This window comes from Oryza brachyantha, chromosome 2 (genome assembly GCF_000231095.2).
Source record: "Oryza brachyantha chromosome 2, ObraRS2, whole genome shotgun sequence".
Classification (NCBI taxonomy): domain Eukaryota; kingdom Viridiplantae; phylum Streptophyta; class Magnoliopsida; order Poales; family Poaceae; genus Oryza; species Oryza brachyantha.
In genome coordinates, this window is record NC_023164.2 from 11,015,786 (window position 1) to 11,042,223 (window position 26,438).

The window sequence follows — 26,438 nt, forward strand, 5'->3', positions numbered from 1 at the left end:
TTGTCTTCACACAATATACTCATTTTAAATGATGATGTTGTTAACTTTTTGCAACATATTTGACCATGTTAACTTTTTGCAACAATATACTTATTCAAAAAAAACTTACGTAATTGTCATTTATTTTATTGTGATTAGATTTATTACTAAAAGGATTTTTTAATACAACAAATGGTTAAATACGTATAATAAAGTTAATTGCGTCATATACTAAAATAGGAACGAAAAAAAAGAGCAGATGTTTAATATGTCTACGGCTCATTCAGATGTATGAATTGACCTGACCTACTAAGAAACTCCGAGCAAATTATCATATCGAGTTTCCATCAAAATATTGGAATCTTACGTGAGCAAAATATACCTGCAGATCAGTTTTTACTCTGTCCCCTCGTATCCCAGTCAAGGGATAACTAAATTTATGAGTTGTTTGTGTTGCAAAACAGATGTAATAGAATAGCCTGTGTGTTGGGCAAACAGTATAAACAAGAACACCAGCCAACTGCAGTGTGCCCTTGTAACAAACCAAACCAATCAATGGCCAAGAGAACCAAATATACACTTCTGCGAGTAAAATCACCACATAACTGAACAAGAGAACCATGACAGGATGAACAGCACAGTGAAGGTGAAAAAAAAAACATACTGCATTGGGACTCTCACGAAGGCTTCAGTCTTCAGATTGAGCATTCGTTTCGTAGATGCAGCGGCGTTTGTTGTACCGGATGTACCTCTTGCCATCGGTGCTGGTAATGCGGACCTCGGGGATCTGCTGAACGATGTTCCAATTCTTGCCACCATCCAGGCAGCTCCTGAGTAATGGGAGGCTGCACTGAAGCTCGAAACGGCGCAGTCCGTTGTGCTTATGCATCAGCTGCTCTAGCCACCGTGGGAACGCAATACTCCAAAAGATGATCAGCTCATCAAAGTAGAATGTCTCCGTGGATGGAGGGAACACCAGTCTGAGATGCTGCAATGTGTCAACACCTGAAACATGCTTCAGCTTCGGGCAGTTGTCAATAGTGAGAGACTGAAGTAAAGGCAAGCTAGAGATCTTCTGAAGTGCTCTGTTGTCTTTGAGTTCAAGATTATCACATAATCTCGGCAGGTTCTTTATTTCAGTTAGGCTATAAGCACCCTCGACATAAAGCTCACGCATCACAACATTCTTCAGTCCTTCTGGTAGAGCTTTAAGTTTGGGGCAAAACTCTATGTGCAGTGATTTAAGAGAAGGTAACAATATCTGATTCTCTTCCACAGCTAATGACCACACTTCCAACTTCTTCATATTTTTCAGCTTTAACACCTCAAGCTTGGGGAAGGAAGTAGTGGGCGATGTCGATGTAGCAGTGCTGAGGAATTCAGAACCAATGGTGATGAGTGAGTCAGCATTGGAAATTTGGAGGGATTGGAGTTGGTTTAGGAGGCCAAGAGCAGGAAGTGCCGTGCATGACATGCAGTTGTCAATATTCAGGTACACAAGACTAGGGAATGATATGCTCAACTTGGGACTTGTCATCCAGTTTGGAAAGTTTCCACCTCTGTAGTTCTTAATTACTAGTTTCTCAATGCTCTGGGGTGGGGTGAGTTCGTTCCATATCTTTTCACTTACTTTTATTGATTCCTCCCTACCAGATTGGCTACTGGTTACATCAAATACTTCCTTCTCTTCTTCTGTTTCCTTTTTGTCTTCTTGATTGTCTTGTTCTTGTTCAGATTGCTGCTCCTCTATCAATGGTGCCTGCTCACAGAGCTGTAGATCCTTGAGGAATGGCTTGTTTGCAAGTGCAGCAGCGCCTGAAGTAGCTCTATCCAGGTTCTCTATATGAAGGTGCCTTAATTCTGACAAAGTCTGTAGGTCATCTAAATCACAACCCTCAGGTGCACTGTTGTCATGACCAATGATTAAACCGGCAAGATAATTCAGATGCTTCAAATCACCAACACCCTTTGGTACGTAACTAAGGGAAGTTCCTGTGAGCGAAAGGCATCTAAGCTGTAGCAATGCCCTGATAGTCCAAGGAAGTTTCTGCAATCGCTGGCAATTCTGAAGGCTCAAGGTCTCCAAGTTTATGAGAAAGCCAATGGAAGAGGGTATATCTCTGACATGAGTTTCATCAAGATTGAGGTACCTCAAATGAAGCAGATTACCAATGGACTTTGGGAGGGCATCTAATGCTGTCTTGCTCAGATCCAAGACACGCAGGCATGATGCTGACTCGATGAGATTATCTATTGATCTGACATTAGGGCTATTGAAGAGCATCAATGACCTTAGGCTCATCTGCTGCTTTACTGAAATTGGATCCTCCAATCCGCTTTCCATGTTCCACAATGTCAGGTGCCGTGGCTTTGACAATGAGGACAGTGGGCCTGTGCTAAACCTCTGTTGGCCATTCACTAAGATACTCTCATCTGTTATCAGAAAGCGTGCTAGCGAGCGAAGAAGATCATGCGTTATCCAGCACTGCTCAAGGTTATCAGTATCAGGCTGTAACAGGTTTCTGCTTATCAATTCTGCATAGTACTCTTCAGCAGAGTCTTCTAGCAACTTGGTCTCTGTGTCATTTACAAGGCCTTCAGCAATCCAATGTCTGATAAGACCAAACCTCTGAATGGGCAGTTCTTCTGGATACAAAGAGCAATGGAGGAAACACTCCTTTAATTGAGAAGGCAGATCAACGTAACTCAAGTAGAGAGCTTGAGGCAGCTCTTGAATAAATGGTCGCATGGACCAAGCATCGCTTTTCAGAACCATCTCCCACTCAGCCTTGCTCTTGCCTCTGGACCTCAGGACACCTGCAATCAACTTGATTGCTAGAGGGTGGCCATCACATCTCTCTGCGATCTTCACCCCGACATCCTTCAGTACCGCAAGCTCTTCTGAACTACACCCTGGGAGGACTTGCCTACACAATAGTGCCCAGCCATTCTCTGCATCCATTTTGTCAGTGCGGTGAACAATAGCCTTCATGTTTGCTGCCACTTGTTCATTCCGTGTTGTGATCAGTATCCTGCCTCTGGCCACACCATCTCCCAGTGGATCTTTGAGCAGATCATCCCATATACCTGGGTTGTCCAAGTCATCCAATACAATGAGGAACCTCTTCGAAAGAGCAGAACTGAGGTGCCCAAGGAGCTCCTTCTTGCTCCCAATCTCCCGAGCATTAGCGCCACCACCGGCACCGATGATGATCTTCCTCAAGAAATCCACATCCGTCAAATCCCTGGACATCTTCACCCACACGCGAATTGGGAAAGTTTCGGCCATCCTCTCGTCGTTGTATATCTCCCTCGCAAGTGTTGTCTTGCCAATCCCCACAGCACCGACAATGGCAAAGACATCCACCTTCTTCTTGCCCTCTCTAATCATCCTAGGCACAAGGCCATCCAGAGATTTCTGAACTTGTGTCCCAACTGCATGTGGCTTAATGGCGTCAGAGCACTTGCCACAGATGATGCTCTTACTGAACCATTCCCTTGTTGATTCAGGGTGCGCCGATCCTGCGGGGAGGCTGGGCATCTCAGGCTCGATTTCAACCAGCCGAGCATCGATCTCCCTGAATCTGAACCCAATCTCGTGGTGGAACCTCGGGGCCGACGCGGGCCTGAAGCAGGAGAAGATGAGGGAGCACCGCGGCCTGCGCGTCGGCGGGCTGTCCTCGGCGAGCATCTTGCCTCCCTCGATCATGGAGACGTCGAGGACGTCGTCGGCGTCGTACATGGCGTCCTTCACCTGAGCCACCCAGCCGTCGATCTTGGCGCTCAGCACCCTGCTGCGCTCCTCGTGGGAGACGATGGCCTGGACGCGCTGGAGCGTCGCCAGGAGGCACCGCACGTCGTCCCCGATGCCGAGGGCGGCGCACGCCTCCTGCCCCACGAAGTCCTCCAGCGACGCCGTGCATCGCTTGACGAAGGAGTCCAGCACCATCGCCATGGCGGGTTGCTACCTATTTGTGCCGCCCTTCAATGGGGAAAAAAGTTAGCAAATTTTAATCATGTTCTTTAGCGGAAACTAACCACTTTGAACGAAAAAATCAGCTAGGCATTTACAAGTTGCAAGTTACAGGCCTCAAACGATAAACGGACATCGAAATTCCTTGCGATTTTACAGGATTCCTTTCCTTTTATTTGATGATTTTGCAAAAGGAGTGACTCTCGCAGGATGAAACGTGTGCATCGAATTAACACTCGACCATTAACTGAATCGCACCAAAATTATTGATTGATTTGCTGATGAATTTTAGCATTTGCCATACAAATAATTTTACGCAAATCAGATGAACAGAGAGCTTCCCTGACAAGAAAAAAACACCAAAAACGAAAAGAAAAATCTAACACCAGGAGCAAAATAACTGATTGCATGATCGATCGATTGATTACCTGTTGCTGCTGTATGGAAGAAAGAAGCTGGGCTGTGGGCAGAGCAAGAGGAGGAAGACGAGGAAGAGGAAGGCGATAGCTAAAGGTGGTGACAGCAAATGCCACCACCTCAATGGCTATCACCTTCCTCCCCTCCCAATTTTCCAATCGAAAAGCAGGAACAGATCAAACAACGAAAGCTATGAGCTTTTCCGATCTGTCCCTGTCAGGAATTGCTCAACCTCCTCCTTGATTGATCCGATCGATTCAGAGAGAAACCTTCAAGCTGGAAGGTGAGCGGAGGAGGAGGAGATGGGCCATCTCCCTCTCCCCTCCTCCATTACTCTATGTTTGGTTTGGGCGCAAACAAATTATAGGGCGGCCACCCTGATCTGAAACGGCAATTGATTCTTTTTTACTCCATTTTTTCTTATTTTTTTCCACTATAAAAGAATATTTTCCTAAGCCCTTGGCAAGTCTCTGTAATTTCAAAGGAGTAATATGAGGGGTATAAGTGCAAAACATATAAAGACCCATTTGAAGCGCACGCATGTGAAAGTGTATAAATTGGGAAAAAAAAAGTCAGAATAGAACGTCATGTCTAAAACTAATGTTTTGGTTGGCACAGATAATAAACATCGGAATTGAGAGTAACACAGAGATAAAAACAGGTACTAGAATCTTGTGTTTGTTTTGCTCCAAAACCTCTACATTTGCCGAACCTGTAAAAATTTTAAAGAAAATAATGTGATTTCATTTGTTTCAAATGCATTTGTAGGAACTTTTCGATAGAATTGTGATCCTCCCAGATTCCAAGGTTTTTCCTACCAAGGAGGTCTAAAGAGTATTTGTCATATTTGAGAATATCTCTAGGGTGTGGGGAGCAATGTGAAAAGCAAGAAGAAATGACATGCCTATTTTTTGCCACCTCGTGTAATCAGGGCGTTTTACAACGGAAATGATCGCATCCTTACAGCAATAATGATACGGATCCGTTCCATTTTGCACACTGGTTTCGGCTTAGAAATGGCTAAATGGGCCGAGACAAATTTAGAAAATGAACATACTGCTACTTTACAGTGCATTAATTTGGAACCTATTTATAAATAATATTTTTGTTTAAAAATACACATGTAACTTTTAACTACTATTTACAATAACATTGGCTCCCTCTATTTCAAAACATATAAAACATACTTTGTTTTGCTACGATAATACTTTTGTGATAAAAAGTAATGTTGTTATTAGATTCATATTTAAAAGTGTTGCTTTATGGTTATACTTTTGTTTTATTTCAATAAAGTAATTCGTAGCTAAAGCTTTGTCATAATAAAAAATAGTGTTATATTTCACACTGAAGGAGCATGCTAAATGTCATATAGTACTCTCCGTTTTAAAATAAACGACTATTTCAAGAGGGAGGATAAATTATGAGGATAAGAAAACTATGATGTCTTATGAGGTTAGAGATAAGACAGAGAAGTTTAAATGGGACGTGAGTATCAGTTTATTTATGATAAATTTTGAAACGATTATTTATTTTGTGATTGAGCCAGTAACATTGTTAGATTTGTATTCGTAAGTGCAACGTTAATTTCATAGTTTTTAGAATTGTTAAAAATTAATGACTGTTATTTCTGATAACCGTGGAAGTATTTGTGTCCACTTACGAAGAAAAAAAAGGTCAATTTTATTCAACCAAACTATTTGACTGGACAACCTAGCCCTCTAAACTATTTTTTGATTCATTTTTTTGGTTCATTTTACACACAGAACTATTGAAAAATGGTTCATTTTACTCTTTAACACTATTTCTATTTTTTGTTTCTTTTCATATTAATACAATTTGAACTGGAATTTTGATAGGAGCAAAGATGAATTGCAACATACATCTCGCGAATCTTATAGCATATTTCAAACTATTTATATAGGTTGGAAGCACCTTAAATTGATTTAAACATCAATATGGTAAAGTTGAGGCAGTAGTCAAAAAATAAAAATATTTTAAACTTTAATAATAGAGTCATCTATAGTCAGAAAAAAGGAAATATTATGAAGAAGACAAGTGAACTATTTTTAACAACTTAGGAGGTAAAGTAAGCCAAAAATAGTTTAAAGAGCATACACAATTGCTTAGTTGACCCTTGTTCGAAGGCTAACTACCATTCTAACCCATTTTCTTTAGGTTTGTTTATTTGACCTTGTTTTTTAAAAACGAAGCACCATGAGTAGGCCCAGTCAATTTTGACTATATCAATCAAACTTATCTCAAGTCTAACAAATCAATACAAAATTCGTTAACAAATATTTCAATCTTGTCTCCAATGTTTGAATAAACATTTAAACGTATTTCCCTAAAATTTTACATATAAGGGCAAAACGGACAATTTAACCCCTGGTCACGCTGTTAACTTCATTTCACGGAACAAGGTTAGTCCGTAGCTTCGGTTTCAAAAACGAGGTTAAATAAGCAAACATACAAAAATTTGGTCACATTGTTAGTTAGCCTTTAAACAAGGGTCAAATGATCAATTGTCTCTAAAGAATAAATTGTGTAGTTAATTAGTTTAGAGAAGTAAAATGTGTTCTTTTCTGTTATAAAGGATCATGATGCCGAAAGAAGATAATCAAACCACCACTTGAGTAATGATTAATGCAACGTGCTTGGCATGTAGTAGCAGGAAGGTGTACATGTCACAGACACACAGGTAGGAGCCCCGGTGTTTCTGCTTTCCGTTTAGCAAAGACAAATAGGCGCAACTAAAGAAAGGCAAAGCCGACAGCTGCATGGCCCATTGCAGCCTTGCAGTCCTGCCGCCCACTACTCCTGAATCGATTTGTTTATATATTTTAGTGCATAATCTCTGGTTTGGTTTCATCGGTGAGCTCTTCTTCTTCTTCTTCTTCTTCTTCTTCTTCTTCTTCTTCTTCTTCTTCTTCTTCTTCTTCTTCTTCTTCTTCTGGAATTTCCATTCAAGGCTGCGTTCTTTTTCTAAACTATTCTTATATTTTTTTCTTCACTCTTACGTGTATGTTTTTGGAACTAAACAATATATTTTGTAAAAAAATTATACATAAAAGTTTATTATCTCAGCTATATAAAATAGATTTTTAACTTAGTAACTAATTTTATCATTTACACCATTAAATAACTATAAAAAATTAAATAGTCTTTTATTTTTATTTCTAGCTGGTAAACAGCACACGCCAGTACTATATTCACCACATGCAGACAAGAAAACATGCATCTACCCGTGAGGGACACGAACTCTACCATATGTTCAATTTTATAGGGGTGAAAAGTTTCGTGTGGCTAAATACAGTGTTTTCTGAAAACATTTTGTTGTTGAAAAACATTTCTCCATGTTTAAAAATAAATTATCCTGAAACTCATATTTAAATCTAAAATAAAACAAAACTGTACGGCTTGGATAGAGGCAGGCTGGACCAAGCAAATAAGTCCATGGACAGTTACGACCTTTAGGGATGAAAACGGGACGGGAAAATCCCGTCCCCACCGGCACCTATATCGATTTTTTCGCCTGAATCCGTTTTGACAGGAAAAACAGGAAATCGGGAAAAAACAAAAAAAAACCAACGAAAACGGTAGCGAAAACGGTTGAGGTGTTTTCCTGACCGTTTTTACGGTTCCCGTATTTTCCCAGGATAATTCCCGTGGACATTCTTGTTTTGAACTCTACCATGTTCTTATATTCTTATGAGTATGCGTTGATCAACTAATTTACATGATGTTGTATGTTCTCATCAATTGTTTTATGTATTATGCTAGTATTATATCCGCACTAATTTTGTTGCGTCGAATATTTAAAGTGGTTATATGGTTTGTTATTCCCGTTTTGAAATATCGATTCCTGATCGTTATCGCCATGTTCCCGATCGAAATGAATCGTTTTCGAAATACCGTGTAACCGACTTCGTTTTTCCGACCGAGGGTCCCGCTCCCGCTCCCATTACCGAGACAAAAATGCAGGAACGAATGTGGTTAGATAGTTTTCCCGACCGTTTTCATCCCTAACGACCTTGAGTGAAGGGAGGAGAAATATGCTCCTGCAAGCTCTCTTTTAAAAATAAAAAGAGAGCAGAAGTTTTTTTGATAAAAATACAAGCATAAAATAGATTATTGTAAAACATATAAAATATAGAAATGACAATTTGAATGAACTATGAGAAAAGACATGAATTTGAGAAAAGATAAAGACTCAAAAGCATACTTTATCTGAAGTTGAACCTTACGTTAGTTTTGCTCACAATCCTACATGAAACGTAGCATTTCATAGACCACAAGAATTTCATATGATTCAGTGGTGCCAATTTCTTTGTTTGAGAAAACCACCACGGAAGCAAAATCGTTATTGTCAAAATGGACAATTAGAACGTAGAACTGCGAATTCAAAAGTTTTACACAAGTTATGTCCTAATGACCCATTACAAACGAACTAGAGTCTATCTATAGCCGTGTAAAATGGGGATTCTAGTGTTACATGTTTAATTACAAGATAATTTATAGGGACATTTTCAGTGGCTCATGTTCACGAAAAATTCACACGATGTGATAAAAATATTGCGTTATGAGTACATACATGCGAAGGCGTGTAAAGTCTGCTTGACTCTACCGCAGGATTTGAGGCATGTCAAATCCTACAATTGAGTATAAGAAAAAAATAAGTTCAACCGGTCCATCAGCCTCAGCGATGATCGGTATGATGATAAGCCTATTTAATATAAACATAGTAACAGATTGATTGGCTTCGTTGCAAAATTAATAATAACTAAAATAGTGAAATTAGCCAGATAAACTAACTAATAATTAATTTTAACCTATCAAATATCATATGTACTTTTATTAAGAATAATCTCGAAAGATCTGACTCAACCGAGACTACAAGATTGTGGCTAATAGTGAAAAGTCAGAAATTCAATAAATCTATTGCAAATATATATTTTCTGTAGAAATTAATTTGTTCAATTAAAGTTCATCATTGAAGTTGGGAAGGGTAAATAGGACTATCGCAAAAATTCAGCAAGATAATTTGGACTTTTTTGTTACGTTATCTATACTGCTATAAATATTGCTAGTGGTCACCAACTCCTTGTTTTTTTATCTATACTCTATTTTTAAAAGAAAAAATAATGGTGGATTCATATATATACCGTTCCTACTAACTCTACTTATTGTAAGAAGAAATGAACCGTGAGATTAATAGACACATATGTGAATAACAAATATATGTAATATTAAAATATGACATATGAAAAAAATAATGCAAACAACATATTCTGATAAATTTTTTTAACAAATTAAATCCCGTTACAACGTACGGGCAATGTGCTAGTCAGTTTAAAAATTATTTTGCTAGTTTTGTTGTGTTCTGAAGAGATATCGATGTAAAAAATATTATTATTCTATAAAGTTCTTTCTAATTTCTGGTTCATTTTTTATTCAAAAAGAGGTGCTGGTCCCTCCATATTATTCAAATCACTACAAACTAGTACGGTGGCCCGCGCAGATCGCGGCTAGAATCTTTATAAAATTTTCTCACTTAATAATATCTACTCTTTCAATTTTTTATAAAAAATATTAAAAATAGTAATATAGTTTTCAAACTCTGGCTTAACTTGACCAAATTTATATGTTTGATCTTTTGATTAACATAGTAATTCATATGTATATAAAGCAAAAGTGATGTATCCTTTACTATTCTCTTATTTACAATAAATTAATGATATCTCTATGATTTATTTTTTATCTTCGTTTTTTCATCTTTATCTTTAGAATATTAGTGATGTGTTCCTAATATCTCTAATGACATACTTCTATCTACTAAAGAAAACATATTATAGCATATATTTGAATAAGAAATATGTGCATCTTACCAATAATTATTTATTACTGATTTTCTTATATTTAATTTGTCATTGTTGCTCATGATTTGGACCATAGGAACTCCTCTAGTACGTTGGTATAGATGCGAGCATTAAATCTCATTTGTTAGTTATATTTTTTATATGGACACAAGGATAAAGCAATTTTCTTTTTCTTCGATTAACATGTGAAATAATTTTCAATTAACTTAAAAATTGTATTTCTACATGGAATTGTTTTTTAATATTCTGAATTTATTAGTCTGAACTACAATTTTATCACTTTTATTTTTCTCTTAAATATATTATGATAAGAGTCCATGTAGAAATATTTCTCCGAATTGTTATTATTTTAGTTTTGAATCCAAACTTTAGATTTTTTTTCTAAAGTGTACTTCTACACAGACTCTTATCTCTAATTTAGTTTTGATTTTTATTGTCTTTTAATTGTATTACTTTTTTATTTCTAATTTCATATATTTTAAATTATTTTAGAAAGTCTAATGAAAGATATATAAAATTAATTGAGAGAAAATACAGTGATGTCTCTTACTCTCTAATAACAGGAGTTCAATCACATGAATATCTTTAGACCGTGGGTTTGCAGATTTCTTCATCTTCATCCTTCTTAAAACATTAAATCTTTAATAATATAATTTTAATATTAAAATAAAATATTTTTATAGGCTTACTTAATAAACTTTTTATCTTCATTTACACGGTCAACCAATATTTCCTTTTAGCAAGCTCAAGCTTTTTCCTTTTTTCATTAATTTGATGATTTTTATGATGTCAGAGTAAACGTGGTGGATTCTTTTTTTATTGGTGTATAATTACTTGATGAAACTAATTTCGGCAGGAGTATTTGGGATGCGACAGCTGTGATTGCCTTTATGTGATTGTGTTTTGTTTCATCGCCACGTCTATGTATTTTATTGACATGGATGTAGTTAGTATAATTAGCAAACAAATACATGTTTCTTAATTAGATCACTTTCATAAAGCTAGATAAATATGATTAGGTATTCGATCACGCAGTCCGATTAAAAAATATCTTTCTAGCTTTCTTTTTTTTCCCTCGTTGTCCGACTCATTTTTTTTGGATATAGTTACTATAATTAGCAAACAAATACATGTTTCTTAATTAGATCACTTTCATAAAGCTAGATAAATATGGTTAGGTATTCGATCACGATTAAAAAATATGTTTCTAGCTTTCCTTTTTTTCCCCTCGTTGTCCGACTCAATTTTTTTTTGCCGTTCTTTTCTCCTAAAAAATATCTTTTCTTTTTTCTCCTATTTTTCTCCGATTAATCTCAGAATTTCTAGCCCGTGAGAGACAACGTGGAGGCTTCTTTTCCTATTACAAATAGATTGTACCACACTTCGGTTACCTACTCACTTCTCTGACTCGGCATACAACTGTATTTCAGGCCTTGGTGCAAAGACAAGGGTCTCATCAGCACGATTGTATTTTAGGGTCCTAGACTCCTCCCTTGAAAGCATGTAGGCTTTGGCAAGCACATCAACTGGTAAAGCACGAAGAATAGATCCCTTTCCAGCGATCTGGCTGTCTATGGCATTGTGGCTAGTCTTGAAGGAAACCCAGGAAAATCCTTCATGGCGTGCCTTCACTGCAACTGCAAAGTTCTGCGGGATTAGCAGGATTTGCTGCTGGCGCAGCTCACCATCAAAGACAGTCCTACCGCGGTGATCAACCACCTGGATGCGCCCCTGACCAGCAGTCACATACATCACCGTGTGCGCATTCACTGTCCAGTGTGGAGTGAGCAAAGCATTCTGCCAACAGGGAAAATCAAATTACAGCAAAAATTACTATTCCTGCGTTATATGTTTTCTATTCGTAGAAGTCTTAATAACTTTTTTCATGGTTTGTACTCACATTCTGGAGCACAGTTCTTGTGGCGCTCATCTGGATGATGTTGAGAACTGGAAAATTCTGGCTATTAGCCCTTGTGATCCTTCCACCGCGGGGGTTGAAAATGTCAGTGGATTGTGCACTGTTGATGTTCTTGCTCACTTTAAACGCACACATGATCTCATCGAGGCCATTGTTTTGCACACAAGCTCCACTGCGCTGTGACCAGGTTGGTTGCTGCTGTTGGGACGACAAGTACTCCTGGGGCTGTTCCTCTTGCTCCTGCTCAGCTTGGAAAGAAGGATCCAGTGCCAACTGGAGGCCTTGCTCGACTCTGATAATCGCCCCTCTTTGGTCATTTAGTTCTTGGAGCCTCATGGCGGTCTGCCTACTCACGCTCAGGGCCTCAGCAAGTAAATCTGGGTTGAATCCGGCGAAGATGTTTTGATGCTTGCTTTGTTGTTCAGACTGGTATGAGTACTGGACCTGCTGCCAGCCCCAAGGCTTTCCCGCCAGGAAAAATTCCTGCTCAATATATTGAGTTGTATTATATAAATAATGATATAAATCTGTGTTTGTGGTAGTACTCGGTAAATCTAAGATAGAAATATGAAAGAATATTTATTGTGCTTGAGAGATGTGTATATCGGACATACCCTTGGTTTCGGATCAAGCTGGTTAGCATTGTTGCCAAAGTCGATGACGGAAAAAGCAACCACAGGAGAATCACCGTTGTTGTACAGCCAATGAGCCACTCCAGGTGGCACTGCAATGACATCCCCTTGGCGGAACTGGTGAATTTTCTGGTGCTCGTCCCTCAATTTTCGGGTGCTAGACTCGGCATCGCCCGTTGCCATCTCAAATGCTGATCGCACCGACTGAAATGTCTCTGGACAGCCTGGCAGTGCCATCCCGAACACTCCCCTACCTGCAACATGTATTTATGTGACTCTTTACACAACTAACTATTCGCACGTACTCCTTCTAATTTTCATTCGATCGTGTTGATTTTTAAATATATGTTTGAATATTTGTATTATTAAATATATATATATATGTAACTATTAATTATGATTTGTTTTATTATTAAAATAACTTTAATCACGATTTATAATTTTATCATGTTTGTTACGGTATTTGTTAATAGCTTGAAAATTTCTAATCTACCAATTGAATATTTTATCCATTATATTTGCTTGAAGATTTGTGCTTGCTGTCCACGTGCTAATTTGTTTGGTTTTCTTGGTTACCATTTGATTTTAGTCCAACGTCTTACAAAATCGATCGATGAATTTAGGTTTTTTCAAGCGATTGATTAATAGGTGGCCCCTAATTTTGTATATTATTTTTAAAAATGTTGTATATACCAACAATTAAATATAGATTTAAAATTCAACGATATCAAATTTTAAAAAACAAAGAAAATATATACTTAATGTGTTATGGCTGTGCACAAAGTATGTACAAACCTTGGACGATGTAGAGCAACTTGTGAGCATTGGCATACACAGGCAGAACCAAGCCCCTGCTCTCAATGACCAAGCGCCTCGCACTCACCCTGGCACAACGAAACTCGTCACGTGCTTCAGTGTTGTAATACTCGATGGAGCCAGCCTCAGATTTCTCCTGGTGGGTGACCTCAAGGGCAGCAAGATGCTCAAAACGACATTGTTGTTGGCTCGCCGAGCCACCCCTAAACCCACGTGAGCTATAGAGTGGGCTTCCATCAAAGGAAACCTGTGCAATGCACACTTGGGACAAGAGAAAGATGGTAAGACATACTGGAACAACAATAGACATGTCTACCATCTTAGTGGCCTGCTAGCTTCTTAATCTCTACCTGTGTTAATGACTTAGCTATGTAGGAGGAGGAGGGTTTATATACACTAAGAAAAGGAGAATAGATGCGAAAAGGGAAAACAATCTTATCTTATCTGCCTATGCAGAATGACGTGTTTAATTCGAGCCATGAGGGATATCTGTTTCATTTGTTTGGTAGCAAGATGATACAAAAAGTACAACAAGTGCAGGGTGTTTGTTAGGATGCAATAAGAGTTTATGATTTGCTTTATGCATAGGTGGCTTGACTAGAGACAATAGTTCCTAAACTGAATTACAGCAAAAAGAGAAAACTCACCTAAACTAGAAGATGCCCCCATATGTTGTTCCGTAATTAATAATGTAACACGATACATATACACTGCCATGGAGAGATTGGTATGAACTGACGAATCACTATAACACCATATATTCCTTCATAACCCACAATAGTAATGCAATAATAATGTATCTTTACTAATTCATACTCCTTCCCCACTTGATTTAGAGTGAACCAACAATTTTATGGCGCATCATTACGTCAATTCTAGTTCTTATTACAAACCGACGGTGATGTTCATACTGAGAATTGATACTGATGTGCAGCATATTATTACAGGCTAAGGACCATAGTGATGGCAGCGAACTAGATGGTCAGCGGACGATTAGTCCATTCATATCACACCTGGTGATCCCATAAAAAGTATTTTCTTCAAATAAAAAACAAAGTGCTCTAACATAAGTAACTTGCTCTAACATAAATAACATAATAATTACAATATATAATATAAGTAAAATTATTAAGTCTAATGGGCCATGACACCGAATTCGTCTAGAGCCCTTTAAATTATAAAACCGCCCCAGCACACTGTGTGTTGTCATATATTACTTATAGGTTTATAATTTAAACAATAATAATATTACCATTTACAAACGAATTTTAAAATAAAAATAGTTTGCTTAGCATTGATATTTTCAAAACCGGCTCGAAACGCAGTTATTTTCCTCAGAAATGCGAGACTGACAGTCTCCTCCACCCGCAGCACGCAGGCCGCTGCACAGCAACCCGGCAACCCCCGTTCCCCAACACAGGCTACAGCTTACCCAGAGCACCCAGATCCCGTGAATTACCTATCGAGATCTCGGCGATCCACGCCGCCGCGGCCGGCATCGGCATGGCCGTGCCGTCCTCCCCCTTGCCCACCCCGCGCTCCCCACGGCCCGATGTCACGCTGCCACCCGACGCCTCCGCCGACACCGCGCCGTCCCTCGACTTTGGCGATCCGGCCTCCCTCGTCGCCCTCCGCGCCCTCACCGACGCCGGCGCCGCCACCCGCCTCCTCCACGAGTGCGTCGCCTACCAGCGCGCCCTCGACGCTCGTCTCGATGCGCTCCTCGCCCGCCGGCCCGACCTTGACCGCGCTGCCGCGTCCCTCCTCCGCTCCGCCCCGCCGCTCCTCTCGCTCGCGGCGTCCGACGCCGCCGCGCTCAGGGATTCGTCCTCGTCCACCGCCGCGCTGGCCGACGCGCTCTCTTCCCGCGTGCGGCACCTCGACGCGGCGCACTCGAGGGCGGAGGCCGCACTCGCGCGCGCCGAGGCGGCGCTCGATAGGTCCCGCGCCCTTGACGCCGCGCGGCGAGCCCTGGCGGCGGATGATCTCAAAGCCGCTGCGACCGCGGCGCACGACTTCCTCGCCATCGACGCACGGTTCCCTACCGATGACGACCTCCGCCGTGACCTTCTAGACATCAAGCGCCGGCTGGAGGGGCTCGCGCGCCGAAGGATGGCTGCTGCCGTCGACGCCCAGGATCACCCGGCCGTGCTCCGCCTCGTCCGTCTCTTCCCCCTCCTTGCTCTTGCTGATGAGGGATTGCAGGTCTATGTCGCCTACCTCAAGAAGGTCGTTGCCCTCCGCGCCCGTGCGGACTTCGAGCACCTAGCCGAGCTAACCTCTGCAACCCAGCCTACTTCAGAGCGTCCTGATTTTGTTGGCTGCCTTACCCGTCTCTTCAAGGACATTGTTCTGGCTGTTGAGGAGAATGATGCTGTTCTTCGTGAACTCAGAGGCGAGGATGGTGTTGCCTATGCCATCATTGAACTGCAGGAGGAGTGTGACTCCCGTGGCACACAGATACTGCGGCGATATGCTGATTACAGGAAACTTGCACGTCTTGCATCGGATATAAACTCATATATCAAGAACCTCCTCTCTGTGGTGAGTTCAGTGACCAATGCTGCAGGGGGTAATGAAGGGCCTGATCCTAGGGAGGTCGAGCTCTATCTTGAGGAGATTTTGTCATTGACACAGCTTGGTGAAGACTACACTGAATTTATGGTGAATAAGATTCGTGGATTGCGAGATGTCAAACCTGAGCTGGGGCCACAAGCAATGAAGGCCTTCCGGAATGGTAGCTTCAATAAAATGGTGCAGGACTTAACTGGGTTTTACGTGATCCTGGAGGAATTCTTCATGGTGGAGAATGTAAGGAAAGCCATCCGGATTGATGAATCAGTGCCTGATGGTCTCACAACCTCAATGGTGGATGATGCGTTCTTCATTCTGCAAAGTTGTTGCCGAAGAGCAGCATCCACTGGAAGTATAAACTCAGTTCTTGCTGTTCTTGGTGGTGCGGCGAGCCTACTGAGCAATGAGTACCAGGAAGCACTGCAGTGGAGGATGAGGGAGCCAAACTTGGGTGCAAAGCTCTTTCTTGGTGGTGTTGGGGTTCAGAAGACTGGGGAGGAGATTGCAACTGCGCTGAACAACATGGATGTGAGCTCAGAGTATGTCCTGAAGCTCCGTCATGAGATTGAGGAGCTCTGTTCAGAGGTGAGTATAACTTTTTCTTCTTTGCTTTTATTTAGCTTGCAGTCATTTGGAATTTAATATATCATGCATTAAGCAAGTATAAGTGTCTAACTGATTGGGCAGTGCTCTTGTCCAGTTCTTCATGACAATTTGTAGTTGATAATATCATTTTGTCACACTTTATTAGAAAGGGTAACATATTAGTTGCAGAAAAAATCTGCTGTGAATGAAGAGAGGGTTTGTAATTTAACTGCAAAGTAGTTGCCACGAACATGGTCAGATGGAGCAGGTGCATAGATTCATGGTCACAAAAGCAAGGGAGAGGGTTGGGCCACCTGGTCCATGGCCTGAGGCTTGAGATAAAACCCAATTAATCTGGTATTATTTTCTACCATTGTAATGGAAATGCAGCCAAAATTGTCTTAGATCATGGCAGTCTACTCTGCATACAAGTAGCTGAACTCATGCAAAAAGTTGTGGCAAGTCTTGTCATTAGAATGTAGGCTTGCCCCCCATGGCCTGGTCTTGTGGCAAGTCTCAAAATTGTAGGTGCATTGCCACCGCAAATTGAAGCCCATGCACGCCTCAGTGCCACTGAAACTTAGCTACCTACGGCTGGAGACTTGGCTGCCCTGGTGGATTTGTGGAGCAGGCTTCATTCTAAATTTCTTAGCTACAAAATAACTATGGAACATAAATCATGCACACATCTTATTGCTGGTGTTTGTGAAGCACTTATGGACTCCATGTTACTTGTTATATACTATCTCCATTCTAAAATATAAGCATTTCTATATTATCTAGTATAGACTAAGGAAATGTTAAAAGATTCTCTTCTAGTCACTTAAATGGACAATTTTTGAATTTTGAATTGATTAGATTCCCTTTCTTTATGCATTGGATTGGCTCTGGAATCATTGGAATGATTGAAATCATGGGAGTCATAGCAGAAATAGTTATATTGTGGTACAAAATTTGAATCCTAGATATGCTTATATTTTGGAACGGAGGGAGTAGTTGGTTAATCTGTACTTGTAGCCTTGAATTGTAGTACGTTTGATTGCATGAATCAAGTTGGTAACACATGGTTTCAGTGCCAAGATAGACATTATAACCTGAGAAACATCCAAACATGTCACATGTTAAATCCATCCATATTATGTTTGAAAAAGGAATTTTGATCCTATTTGGAGGAGCTTCTCGCAGATGCATCTTCTCACAAAATGTCTAGCTATCAAAAGTTCCCCCAAACAACACTCACAATTCGAGAATTTGCAGTTGTAGAATCTAGAAAATGGACTAGAAACCAAACGCTAGCAAACCTAACGTTTCCATATTCTCACCAGCTAGCTTGTCACCAGTTCTCATAATCTTATGTTCACCAAAACAGGACCTTTATAATGTAACAAACCTGTTTTCAAGTATTTTTCATTCTAGAGTTGAAATTGACTGTTCAAATATAACAAGTAACATGGTTTGTTACAATAATATAAGTAAAGTTATTTATAGTTGTCACAATAAAATAATATAGCAGGGTTGGCATGAAAAGGTGCATCATCAAAAGGTGCTCCAGATAGAAGCCACGCACATATTCAATATAAATTAAGTAGTGTGGGAGTAACCTGCTGGCATATAAGAACTTTGCAAAAGCTTCCAAGCTTCCTGAATTATATGAAAAACATCTAATGGTTTGATTCAGATCTGATGATATCAATTTGTTCAGCATAGTATTTTGGTGTTGACAATTTCACCATAGTATTTTGGTATTCACAACCGAGCTGTACTGACTATTGTTGTGTTCCAACAGGCTTTTCATTCACCTGCTGACCGAGAGAAAATCAAATCCTGTTTATCTGAGCTAGGCGAGATCAGTGCTTCCTTTAAGAAGATCCTTCATTCTGGACTGGAGCATTTAGTGGCATCTGTGGCTCCACGTGTTCGTCCTGTTCTGGACACTGTTGCCACTGTCAGTTATGAGCTGGATGATGCCGAATATGGAGAAAATGAGGTGAATGATCCATGGGTGCAGAAGCTTCTCCTTGCAGTTAATTCTAACGTTGTATGGCTCCAGCCAGTGATGACATCAAACAACTACGATTCCTTTGTGCACTTAATCATTGACTTCATTGTCAAGAGGCTTGAAGTGATAATGATGCAGAAGAGGTTCAGCCAGCTTGGTGGGCTCCAGCTTGACAAGGAGGTACGCTCCCTAATCAACCATTTCTCAGAAATGTCGCAGCGACCAGTCCGAGACAAGTTCTCAAGACTTTCCCAGATGTCTACAATTCTGAATTTTGAGCGGGTATCGGAGATACTGGATTTCTGGGGTGATAATGCCGGGCATCTGACGTGGCTTCTGACACCAGCAGAGGTGAGGAGGGTTTTAGGGCTTCGGATTGACTTCAGGCCTGAAGCCATTGCAGCCTTAAGACTTTAAATTGTTTTTTCATATGTGCTTCTTTAATTAAGTTTTTTGTATGTGATATAACAAGTTATGTTTACTCGTTCTCCTGAGCTTGCGCTATGGGAGCAGTTTTTGTTGTAGAGACAAACTAATTGTATTAGCAAAGAATTTGGAAATCCATATTTTGCTGCTGTAATATTGTGATGTTTACTGTAAAGAAAATCTCTGCTACGGTACTTAACTGCAACTCATATATGATATTGATCCATTAACATCTATTTCAACTCATATATGTCCTATTGATCTGCTCAAACCTTCAGCTGTAGTGAAGGATCCAGGGAACAATTATAATCCCAAGCAAGCATAACAATAGATAAAGTATATATAAGTATGTACAAATATGTCTTTGTTATTGTATAAGCATGGATGATCATTCGTGTATATTGACTGATGAAACAGCTATAGAGAAATAGCCACTACAGTTGAGGTGCCCATGCAAGTATAAATACGTGGATCTTGGCAACAAAAGGCCAACATGATAGCAGCCTATTAGAGCAAGGCTAATAGTATAGTATAGTTAGCCGGCTACAAGACTTTTTTAAGTCTTCTCTTAGCCTATCCATATATTATATAACTCTTCATCATTAATACAAAATCCACCTGTCATTCTTACAGAGTTTCTTAGTTCTTGTGCTTGAGTTGGCTATAAGCTTACGACCCGTTTCTTCTCTCTCCCCCTTCTCTCCTCCACACCAGCATTTAGCCGGTTTACAGCCTGCTATTATACTTGCTCTTATACATACGATGGATTCAGGTGACATGTCATTAGTACAGAGCCCGCAGCAGGACTTTATTAGCGTTGCTCTACGGTTATAACATAAGGAATGCGTGGATGCCAAATGCAAGGTGGAGAAGCTCAATAATTCTTGGAGAAGTTTGAAGAGATGGAAGCTCACAGAGGTAAGGCGTTGAGGAGACAACCACCATCAAGGCATCAACTGCTAACTCGAAGGCTACTTCCTCTCCACCACCCCATGGTGTTACGGTCTCCAACGCCCACCAAGTGCTCTAACAAGCACGTGCACAACCGCGAGCCCAAGCAACATCAATTTGGTGCCTATTCCTATGGTCGCATTAGAGCTAGGAGATGGCAAGGACAAGCTCCTCAAGCCTACTTGACGCGATAGCTAGACAATGTCCACGTGAGGCACATATGTCCACGCGATAGCTAGGGGCATGGGAACAGCGGCGGCTGGCGGATGTGGATGTGGAAAGAGGAGAACCCCAAGAAGGAGAGGGTTTTATAGCCAGAAGGCCCCTCGGGTGGCACATAACGGTGTCCAACCACCCAGCTAAAAGGGCGCTGGCATTGGCTCACTTGCACAAAAAGGGCAGGAAGGTGGTTCCGTTGTGGCAACACTACACTATGGTTCGGCAGGGGCACGTGGACAATCCGTATGCATGCGAGTGCCTGGCCTGATAGGCGGGTCCCACCCGTTAGTGGCTGAGAGGTGGGCAACTGGCATGTTATGTGGGCCACACGAGAAGGATGGGTGAGCGTGGGGAAATGAGCTGGCTAGGCCAGAGAGGAAGGAGGGAGTGGGCCCGATGCAGGTTAGGGGAAAGAGAGGGGAGGAAGCAGAGTGAACCAAGGAATGGGCCAAAAACGGCCTAGAGGCAAGGGAAGGATTTTCAACCTTTTATAATTATCTTAATTCATAAAATGGTTTCTAATTGCTTACAATTACTTAATTTCCTTTGAAAATTTAGTGAAAATCCTATTAGTTTATTTTGGTGCCAAGAATATAAGAAAAATATTGTTGTCCATTTTCCATTATTATGTAAGCCTTTTAATTTAATTTGTTTGTCTATTGAGTTAGTTAAATAATTTCTAAAATTGTATTTCCTCTGCAACTTAATCCTAGGTGAAACTTGGGATGTGACTTGCTCCCTATCAATTACAAACAAAATCCAGGTTTAAGAATGCTTTAAAAGGCAGCTATTTGATCTGCCTTCGGTGCATTACTCATATATGAGAATACCAAACCTGACCTACCTTTACTCCTATTAAATTATAGTGATAGAGTGCTGCATGTTCTCTGGGTATACAATACACAACCGAACGGATGGAGTCATGATGGATCTTTAAGGATATTTTTCCCTGCACATGTTTTTATGGCTATAATACTCCAGCTACAAGTTTATGTTGTGCCTATTGGAAATATGGTCACATTTTAGTATATTTTAATCTAAAATAATAAGACAATGACATGACAATCATAGTGAATAATCTAAAAATTAGGAACATAACATGTAGCAGCATGCTTAATTTATAATAAGCACAAGCATCCATATGATCATGATATAGTAATGAAACCATTGCTAACAGGCATTCTAAAACAGTAAACAGAACGGAGGAGAATGCGGTATACCCTGAAAATGGCCCTCCGCTGGTGTTTGAGGCAGTACTCCCTCCGTTGGTGTTGTTGCTCCCGTTGACGTTGCCGCCGTCGCCGTGCGCGCCACTGCCGCCGTGGGCGCCATCGCTCCCGCTCCCGTTGCCGTCAGTCGACATGATGCAGTGAGCAGTCATGCAAACGCACTTCCTAAAAACCTTAGCACCCGCCCCAAATCACGCGCTGCGGACGTTAGGGGCGGGCGCAGCGACCGGATGAGCCTAACGTCCGCAGCGACCGGATGAGCCGATGCCACGCCCCGAACCGGACCGACCAGCGCTCGCGCGTGTGGCGGTCTTCCTACCGTCTCAACCAGTCAACGGAGAGTCTCACTAACCTCTCTATTTAAGTTGAGTTTCTCCACTTTAAATCTCCAAGGTGGTATTATTGTCTCTACCATTCATTGTGGGCTAGTGGAATTTTAATCAACTTTAATTGGGCCTAGCCCATTTTGATTAACAGTGCCAACTGACCTTTGCTTCACTGAACAAGAGTTCACGCATAATTCAGAATGATCCAACAAGTCATTCAGAATGATCTAATGTTCACACATAATTGTCATGTTTGATCTGGCATGAAAAATGGAGGTGTATCAGGAATTTGATGGGATTCCTGCATGCTGCAGCTCTGCTGAACCATCGCACAATTGAACAAGAAAATGTTAGCATGCCCAAGCTCTCCATGAATGAATAAATCTCCTTGCCACAGATACACTTGGGATCCATATGGTATCAATTTTGCAGTTTTTGTTTTGATCGAGGAATCCTATTCAATCGTTAGAGAATGGTTTCATGTTGTGATCAATTCAGTAGCTGTCAACGTAGTTTGGGATGTGGATGCTAGATATCTTTTGGTACTTTTGGAACAAGTTGGAAACTTTACTGTCGAGCATGGGGCAAAATTTCAAACCAACTAATGTCTTCGTCCCATAAAAACTTTATTTTTTTATTTCTGTGTCCAACGTTTGACCATCCGTCTTATTTGAAAAAATTATAGAAAAACATAAAAAATATTACTCATGAGTAAAGTACTACTACCACCATTTCACAATGTAAGATATTTGACTTTTATCATTGTAACGTTTGACCATTTGTCTAATTCAAAAATTTAGTACAAATATAAAAAATAACAAATCGTGCTAAAAGTTCTTCTAATAATAAAGTATGTCACAAGCAAAATAAATGATATTTACATAATGTTTTGAATAAGACGAATGATTAAACATTGCAACCAAAAAGTTAAACATTTTACATTATGAAACAGAGAGAGTATTCATGTTTTATCATCCAGTAACAATAAAAATATTAATCACAAAAAATTTAAAATAAGAAGAAAAGTCAAATATGGTACCTAAAAACTAAAAAATAAACTTATTTTAGGATAGAGAATGTAGATGATACCACATGCTTTGCTGTGGGATATATGAATGAACGTATGTTAAATATATTAAAATGATACATGAATATACTTAATGCGGGATATATGGATAAATACATGTTAAATAAGTTGAAATAATGAATGAATATGTGTTCAAGTATTATGAAAAATTATTATGAAAATAGTAAAGATGATGATAATTTGATATTGTTTTATATTAATCTTTAGAATCTAATAAATTATATATGATGTAGCATGATTACATAAACTTTAAATATAATAGTTGCTAATGAGTTATGACATTCCATATGTGCATGTTGACTTATGTAGCATGTTTGCATGAGCTTTAAATATAATGGTTGCTAGTGATATGCTTGCATGAGCTTTAAATATAATGGTTGCTAGTGGATGATGATATGGCATATGTACATGTTAAGCTTTATAGCTAGTGGGTAAGAATTATATAGGAAGTATATATGAGGTGTTGCTTTCAGGGCTTATGCAATCCTTAGATGGAAGGTGGTAGGTTGTCCAATATGCAGATTTTCATCTGGGGCCAATACAAGTTACAAATTCAACGAATAATGCAAAATTATATCAACCATTACTTTTACGTTGGAAGCTGACAATGTTGGGTTATCTCATCCAACATTAATTTTCTAATCATATCCTAATATTGATCACCTCTTCTAATGCAGAATTAATTTGATCTACTAACCTGGTTGAGAAGCCATCACGATTGAATCGATCATCCTGCTCTGTTTTTTTCTCTCCTTTTCTCCGATCTTTCTAGCAGCTTGATGTGGGCGTTGAAGCAGTAGGATTTCTTTTCTTCATCTAGCATATGCGTCTTCTTTTGAGATCACGTCATGACCCCCTTCCAGTGCCTAATCCATCGGACGACTTAGGGTTTTGGTTTGAGGACAGAAAAACTTGGGCGTCCCCCACCTCTGTCCCTCTATTTATATGGTACCGATGGGGCTCAGGGTAATCTCGAATTTAGTAGGGAGTTTTGATTCTACCGATCACCTATTCTATCTCTTCTTTTCTTGTTAGAGTAGGACACGGTAATTAGAGTCACGGTGGATTCCAAATTTCTTATACCGGTCTCTATCTCAATTTCTGTTATTTTTTTGTTACCCAGTGTTTAACCGAAAAATTAACCAACAGACAATTGTTTGCTTCTAGATGAATCAATTATCGGACTCTGGTTAGTTGAAGCCTACACACATGATACATGAGCATCAGTTGTCACAGTAGAAACTCTATACGGTTTAGGTATGCATTTTCTTGAGGCCATCATGAGTGCTTTGGAGACTACGAGCATAGAAACAATGCAGTAAAGTCTACACCAGTCTGCTTCAAACTGTGAATCCCATTAGTGATGACATGTTTACTACTTGTATGAAAGAACTTCAAACATCACGGGATCGTAGCATTGGCAATACTTTGTATCGGATTGGGGACAACCGAATTTGGCATCAATATAATGCAAGTTTTAGCTAAATTTGGAATAAATTTCTGCTTTCCTCTATACGAGTCCAATAAAGACAGTTCTCATGTTTTTTTTGGTTAGGCTTTGTCACGTCCAGAAATTTACACCAAATTTCTGAACAATAGCATGTATTAAATCTCGGTCCAGGAATCAGCCCGAGTACACACTATGACAAATCAATACACAGTTCCACGACTTAAAAACAAATAAACACAATTATCTACCGAAATGCAGCGGAAAGAGGAAAACAAGACTAGACCATCTAATCTTCAGCTTCAGCTGGCGATGACGGCTCCACACCACAGGCACTCTCGACGGCGGACTGAACCTTACTTCAACCTTCGGAACAACCTTCTTCTGACACAGGCTCTGGCACTTGCTCTGGTGGGGGAAAATTAAGCAAGGCTGAGTACAAACCACCGTACTCAACAAGTAACACCCAAGAGAGGGAGAATAATGAATGCAATAGGGTAACAAGGATAGGCTAAGGTTAAATTGCACAAAGCTGCGGTAATTTAGCAAAACAGTAGATAAAATAGACTGAAATAAAAGTAAAGTAACATTTAAAATAATCATCCACTGTCCAACGTTACACCACGTTGCAACAGGCCCAAACCGCTATCGAACGTTACACCACGTAGCGACAGGGTCAACCCTCTGTCCAACGTTAAACCACGTTGCGACAGACCCAAACCACTGCCAACGTTACACCACCTTGCGCAGGGTCAAACCAGTTCCAAGATTAATAAAATTATTAAAGGGGTTCAACTAATCCCAGTGAGTCTGTCAGTTCGCCCAATAACCGCGGGCACGGCTATTCGAATAGTTTTACTCTGCAGAGGTGTACAACTTTACCCACAAGACATGGCTCCCAAGCATGTTACCATGCCTCAACGTATCACCACGATACCTCAGTACGGAAACCATGATAAGACCTTTCACCTAACCCTCCCTAGACAATCGCACCACACTTCAGGTTTCACCCCCTCCTTTACACCAAGTCGGGCAGTCCCCTCTTGTGCCTTGGTAGATCCGGAAGCAGGAGAAGCTTTCGTTACACCACGATTGCCCGTCCATACTCCATCACGCCTACCCTTGCCTGGGTACGTCGAATAGGGACAAGCTAGATTACGAGTCTCACCGTTGCCCATTCTGGCTTGTGGTTAGTACGTGTAAGACTTTCAGGGTTTCCTGAGAACCGGTCCTTAATTGCCATGGGCACGACTCTCAAAACCATGCACCCACAGCCCACCATAAGCAATATTTTAGTTGTATTAATCCACAACAGAAAATTAATAATGATAACAACCATTGAAGGTGTACCAAAGTGCAACAATAATTAAATAATAATTGGTGAGCTAGTTGAACTAAGCATGGCTAAGCATTGACTAACCCTAATTCTAGTCAAATTAACCCTGGGATGACAATAATAAATGGGGATCAACGGATATATTGGTAAAAACCCAATAGATAAATAAAGTAAATACATATGAATACAATGCATGTTTGAATGTAAAAGCGGGGGATTTTATAAACATAGGTTCAATATGATCAAAGAAGGGTGCCACTTGCCTTGCTTAGACCCACGAGGAACTTCGGCGACGACTTCGAGAACGAACGGCGCTGCGACGGGGTCAAAATCTACGACAAACAAGGCAAAACCAACAAAACAGGCTAAAAAAACTACTGAAACAGAGAAAGAAACTATTTTTAATGGATTCTTGGTATTTTCCTGGATTTAATGAAACTTGAATGGACCTAAACGGAGACTAGATGAATTACTTATGAATTTTAGAAGTTTTCTGGGTTTTTTAGCTAAACGGAAAAGTCCTAAATCAATTATTGCGCAATTAATGGGGCTGCTGACGTCAGCGAGGAGAGAGGAGGCTGACGGCTGACAGGTGGGGACCACCTGTCAGTGGGAGAGAGAGGAAGTGGGCGGCTGACACGCGGGCCC

At 40.3% G+C, this 26,438-nt stretch overlaps 3 protein-coding genes across 3 annotated transcripts; 1 reads left to right on the plus strand and 2 right to left on the minus strand.

The window, feature by feature from the left end:
* Positions 1 to 510: 510 nt before the first annotated feature.
* Positions 511 to 4,710, minus strand: LOC102701055 (putative disease resistance RPP13-like protein 1). The gene is made up of 2 exons (XM_006647256.3): positions 4,381 to 4,710; positions 511 to 3,961 (listed from the first exon to the last, which is right to left on the minus strand). Exon 2 carries the CDS (start codon positions 3,932 to 3,934, stop codon positions 668 to 670), a length of 3,267 nt encoding a protein of 1,088 aa, XP_006647319.1. The 5' UTR covers positions 3,935 to 3,961; positions 4,381 to 4,710; the 3' UTR covers positions 511 to 667.
* Positions 4,711 to 11,640: 6,930 nt separating this feature from the next.
* On the minus strand, positions 11,641 to 13,930 carry LOC102722278 (glutelin type-A 1-like). The gene is made up of 4 exons (XM_006648548.1): positions 13,591 to 13,930; positions 12,778 to 13,049; positions 12,146 to 12,646; positions 11,641 to 12,042 (listed from the first exon to the last, which is right to left on the minus strand). The coding sequence occupies exons 1-4, from the start codon at positions 13,928 to 13,930 to the stop codon at positions 11,641 to 11,643; spliced, it is 1,515 nt and encodes a 504-aa protein (XP_006648611.1).
* A 1,049-nt stretch (positions 13,931 to 14,979) lies between these two features.
* On the plus strand, positions 14,980 to 19,349 carry LOC102721993 (conserved oligomeric Golgi complex subunit 4). Its single transcript, XM_040520873.1, has 2 exons — positions 14,980 to 16,770; positions 18,557 to 19,349. The coding sequence occupies exons 1-2, from the start codon at positions 15,115 to 15,117 to the stop codon at positions 19,184 to 19,186; spliced, it is 2,286 nt and encodes a 761-aa protein (XP_040376807.1). The 5' UTR covers positions 14,980 to 15,114; the 3' UTR covers positions 19,187 to 19,349.
* The last annotated feature ends 7,089 nt before the right edge of the window (positions 19,350 to 26,438 follow it).

Bases quoted from the DNA above. Each gene is read 5' to 3' on its own strand.
- LOC102701055 (XM_006647256.3), bottom strand. From the start codon at position 3,934: ATGGCGATGGTGCTGGACTCCTTCGTCAAGCGATGCACGGCGTCGCTG.
- LOC102722278 (XM_006648548.1), bottom strand. From the start codon at position 13,930: ATGGTAGACATGTCTATTGTTGTTCCAGTATGTCTTACCATCTTTCTC. The intron at 13,050-13,590 runs GTTTGTACATAC...TACATGTTGCAG, and splicing joins GTTGCTCTACATCGTCCAAG to GTAGGGGAGTGTTCGGGATG. The intron at 12,647-12,777 runs GTATGTCCGATA...TATATTGAGCAG, and splicing joins AGCTTGATCCGAAACCAAGG to GAATTTTTCCTGGCGGGAAA.
- LOC102721993 (XM_040520873.1), top strand. From the start codon at position 15,115: ATGGCCGTGCCGTCCTCCCCCTTGCCCACCCCGCGCTCCCCACGGCCC. The intron at 16,771-18,556 runs GTGAGTATAACT...GTGTTCCAACAG, and splicing joins TTGAGGAGCTCTGTTCAGAG to GCTTTTCATTCACCTGCTGA.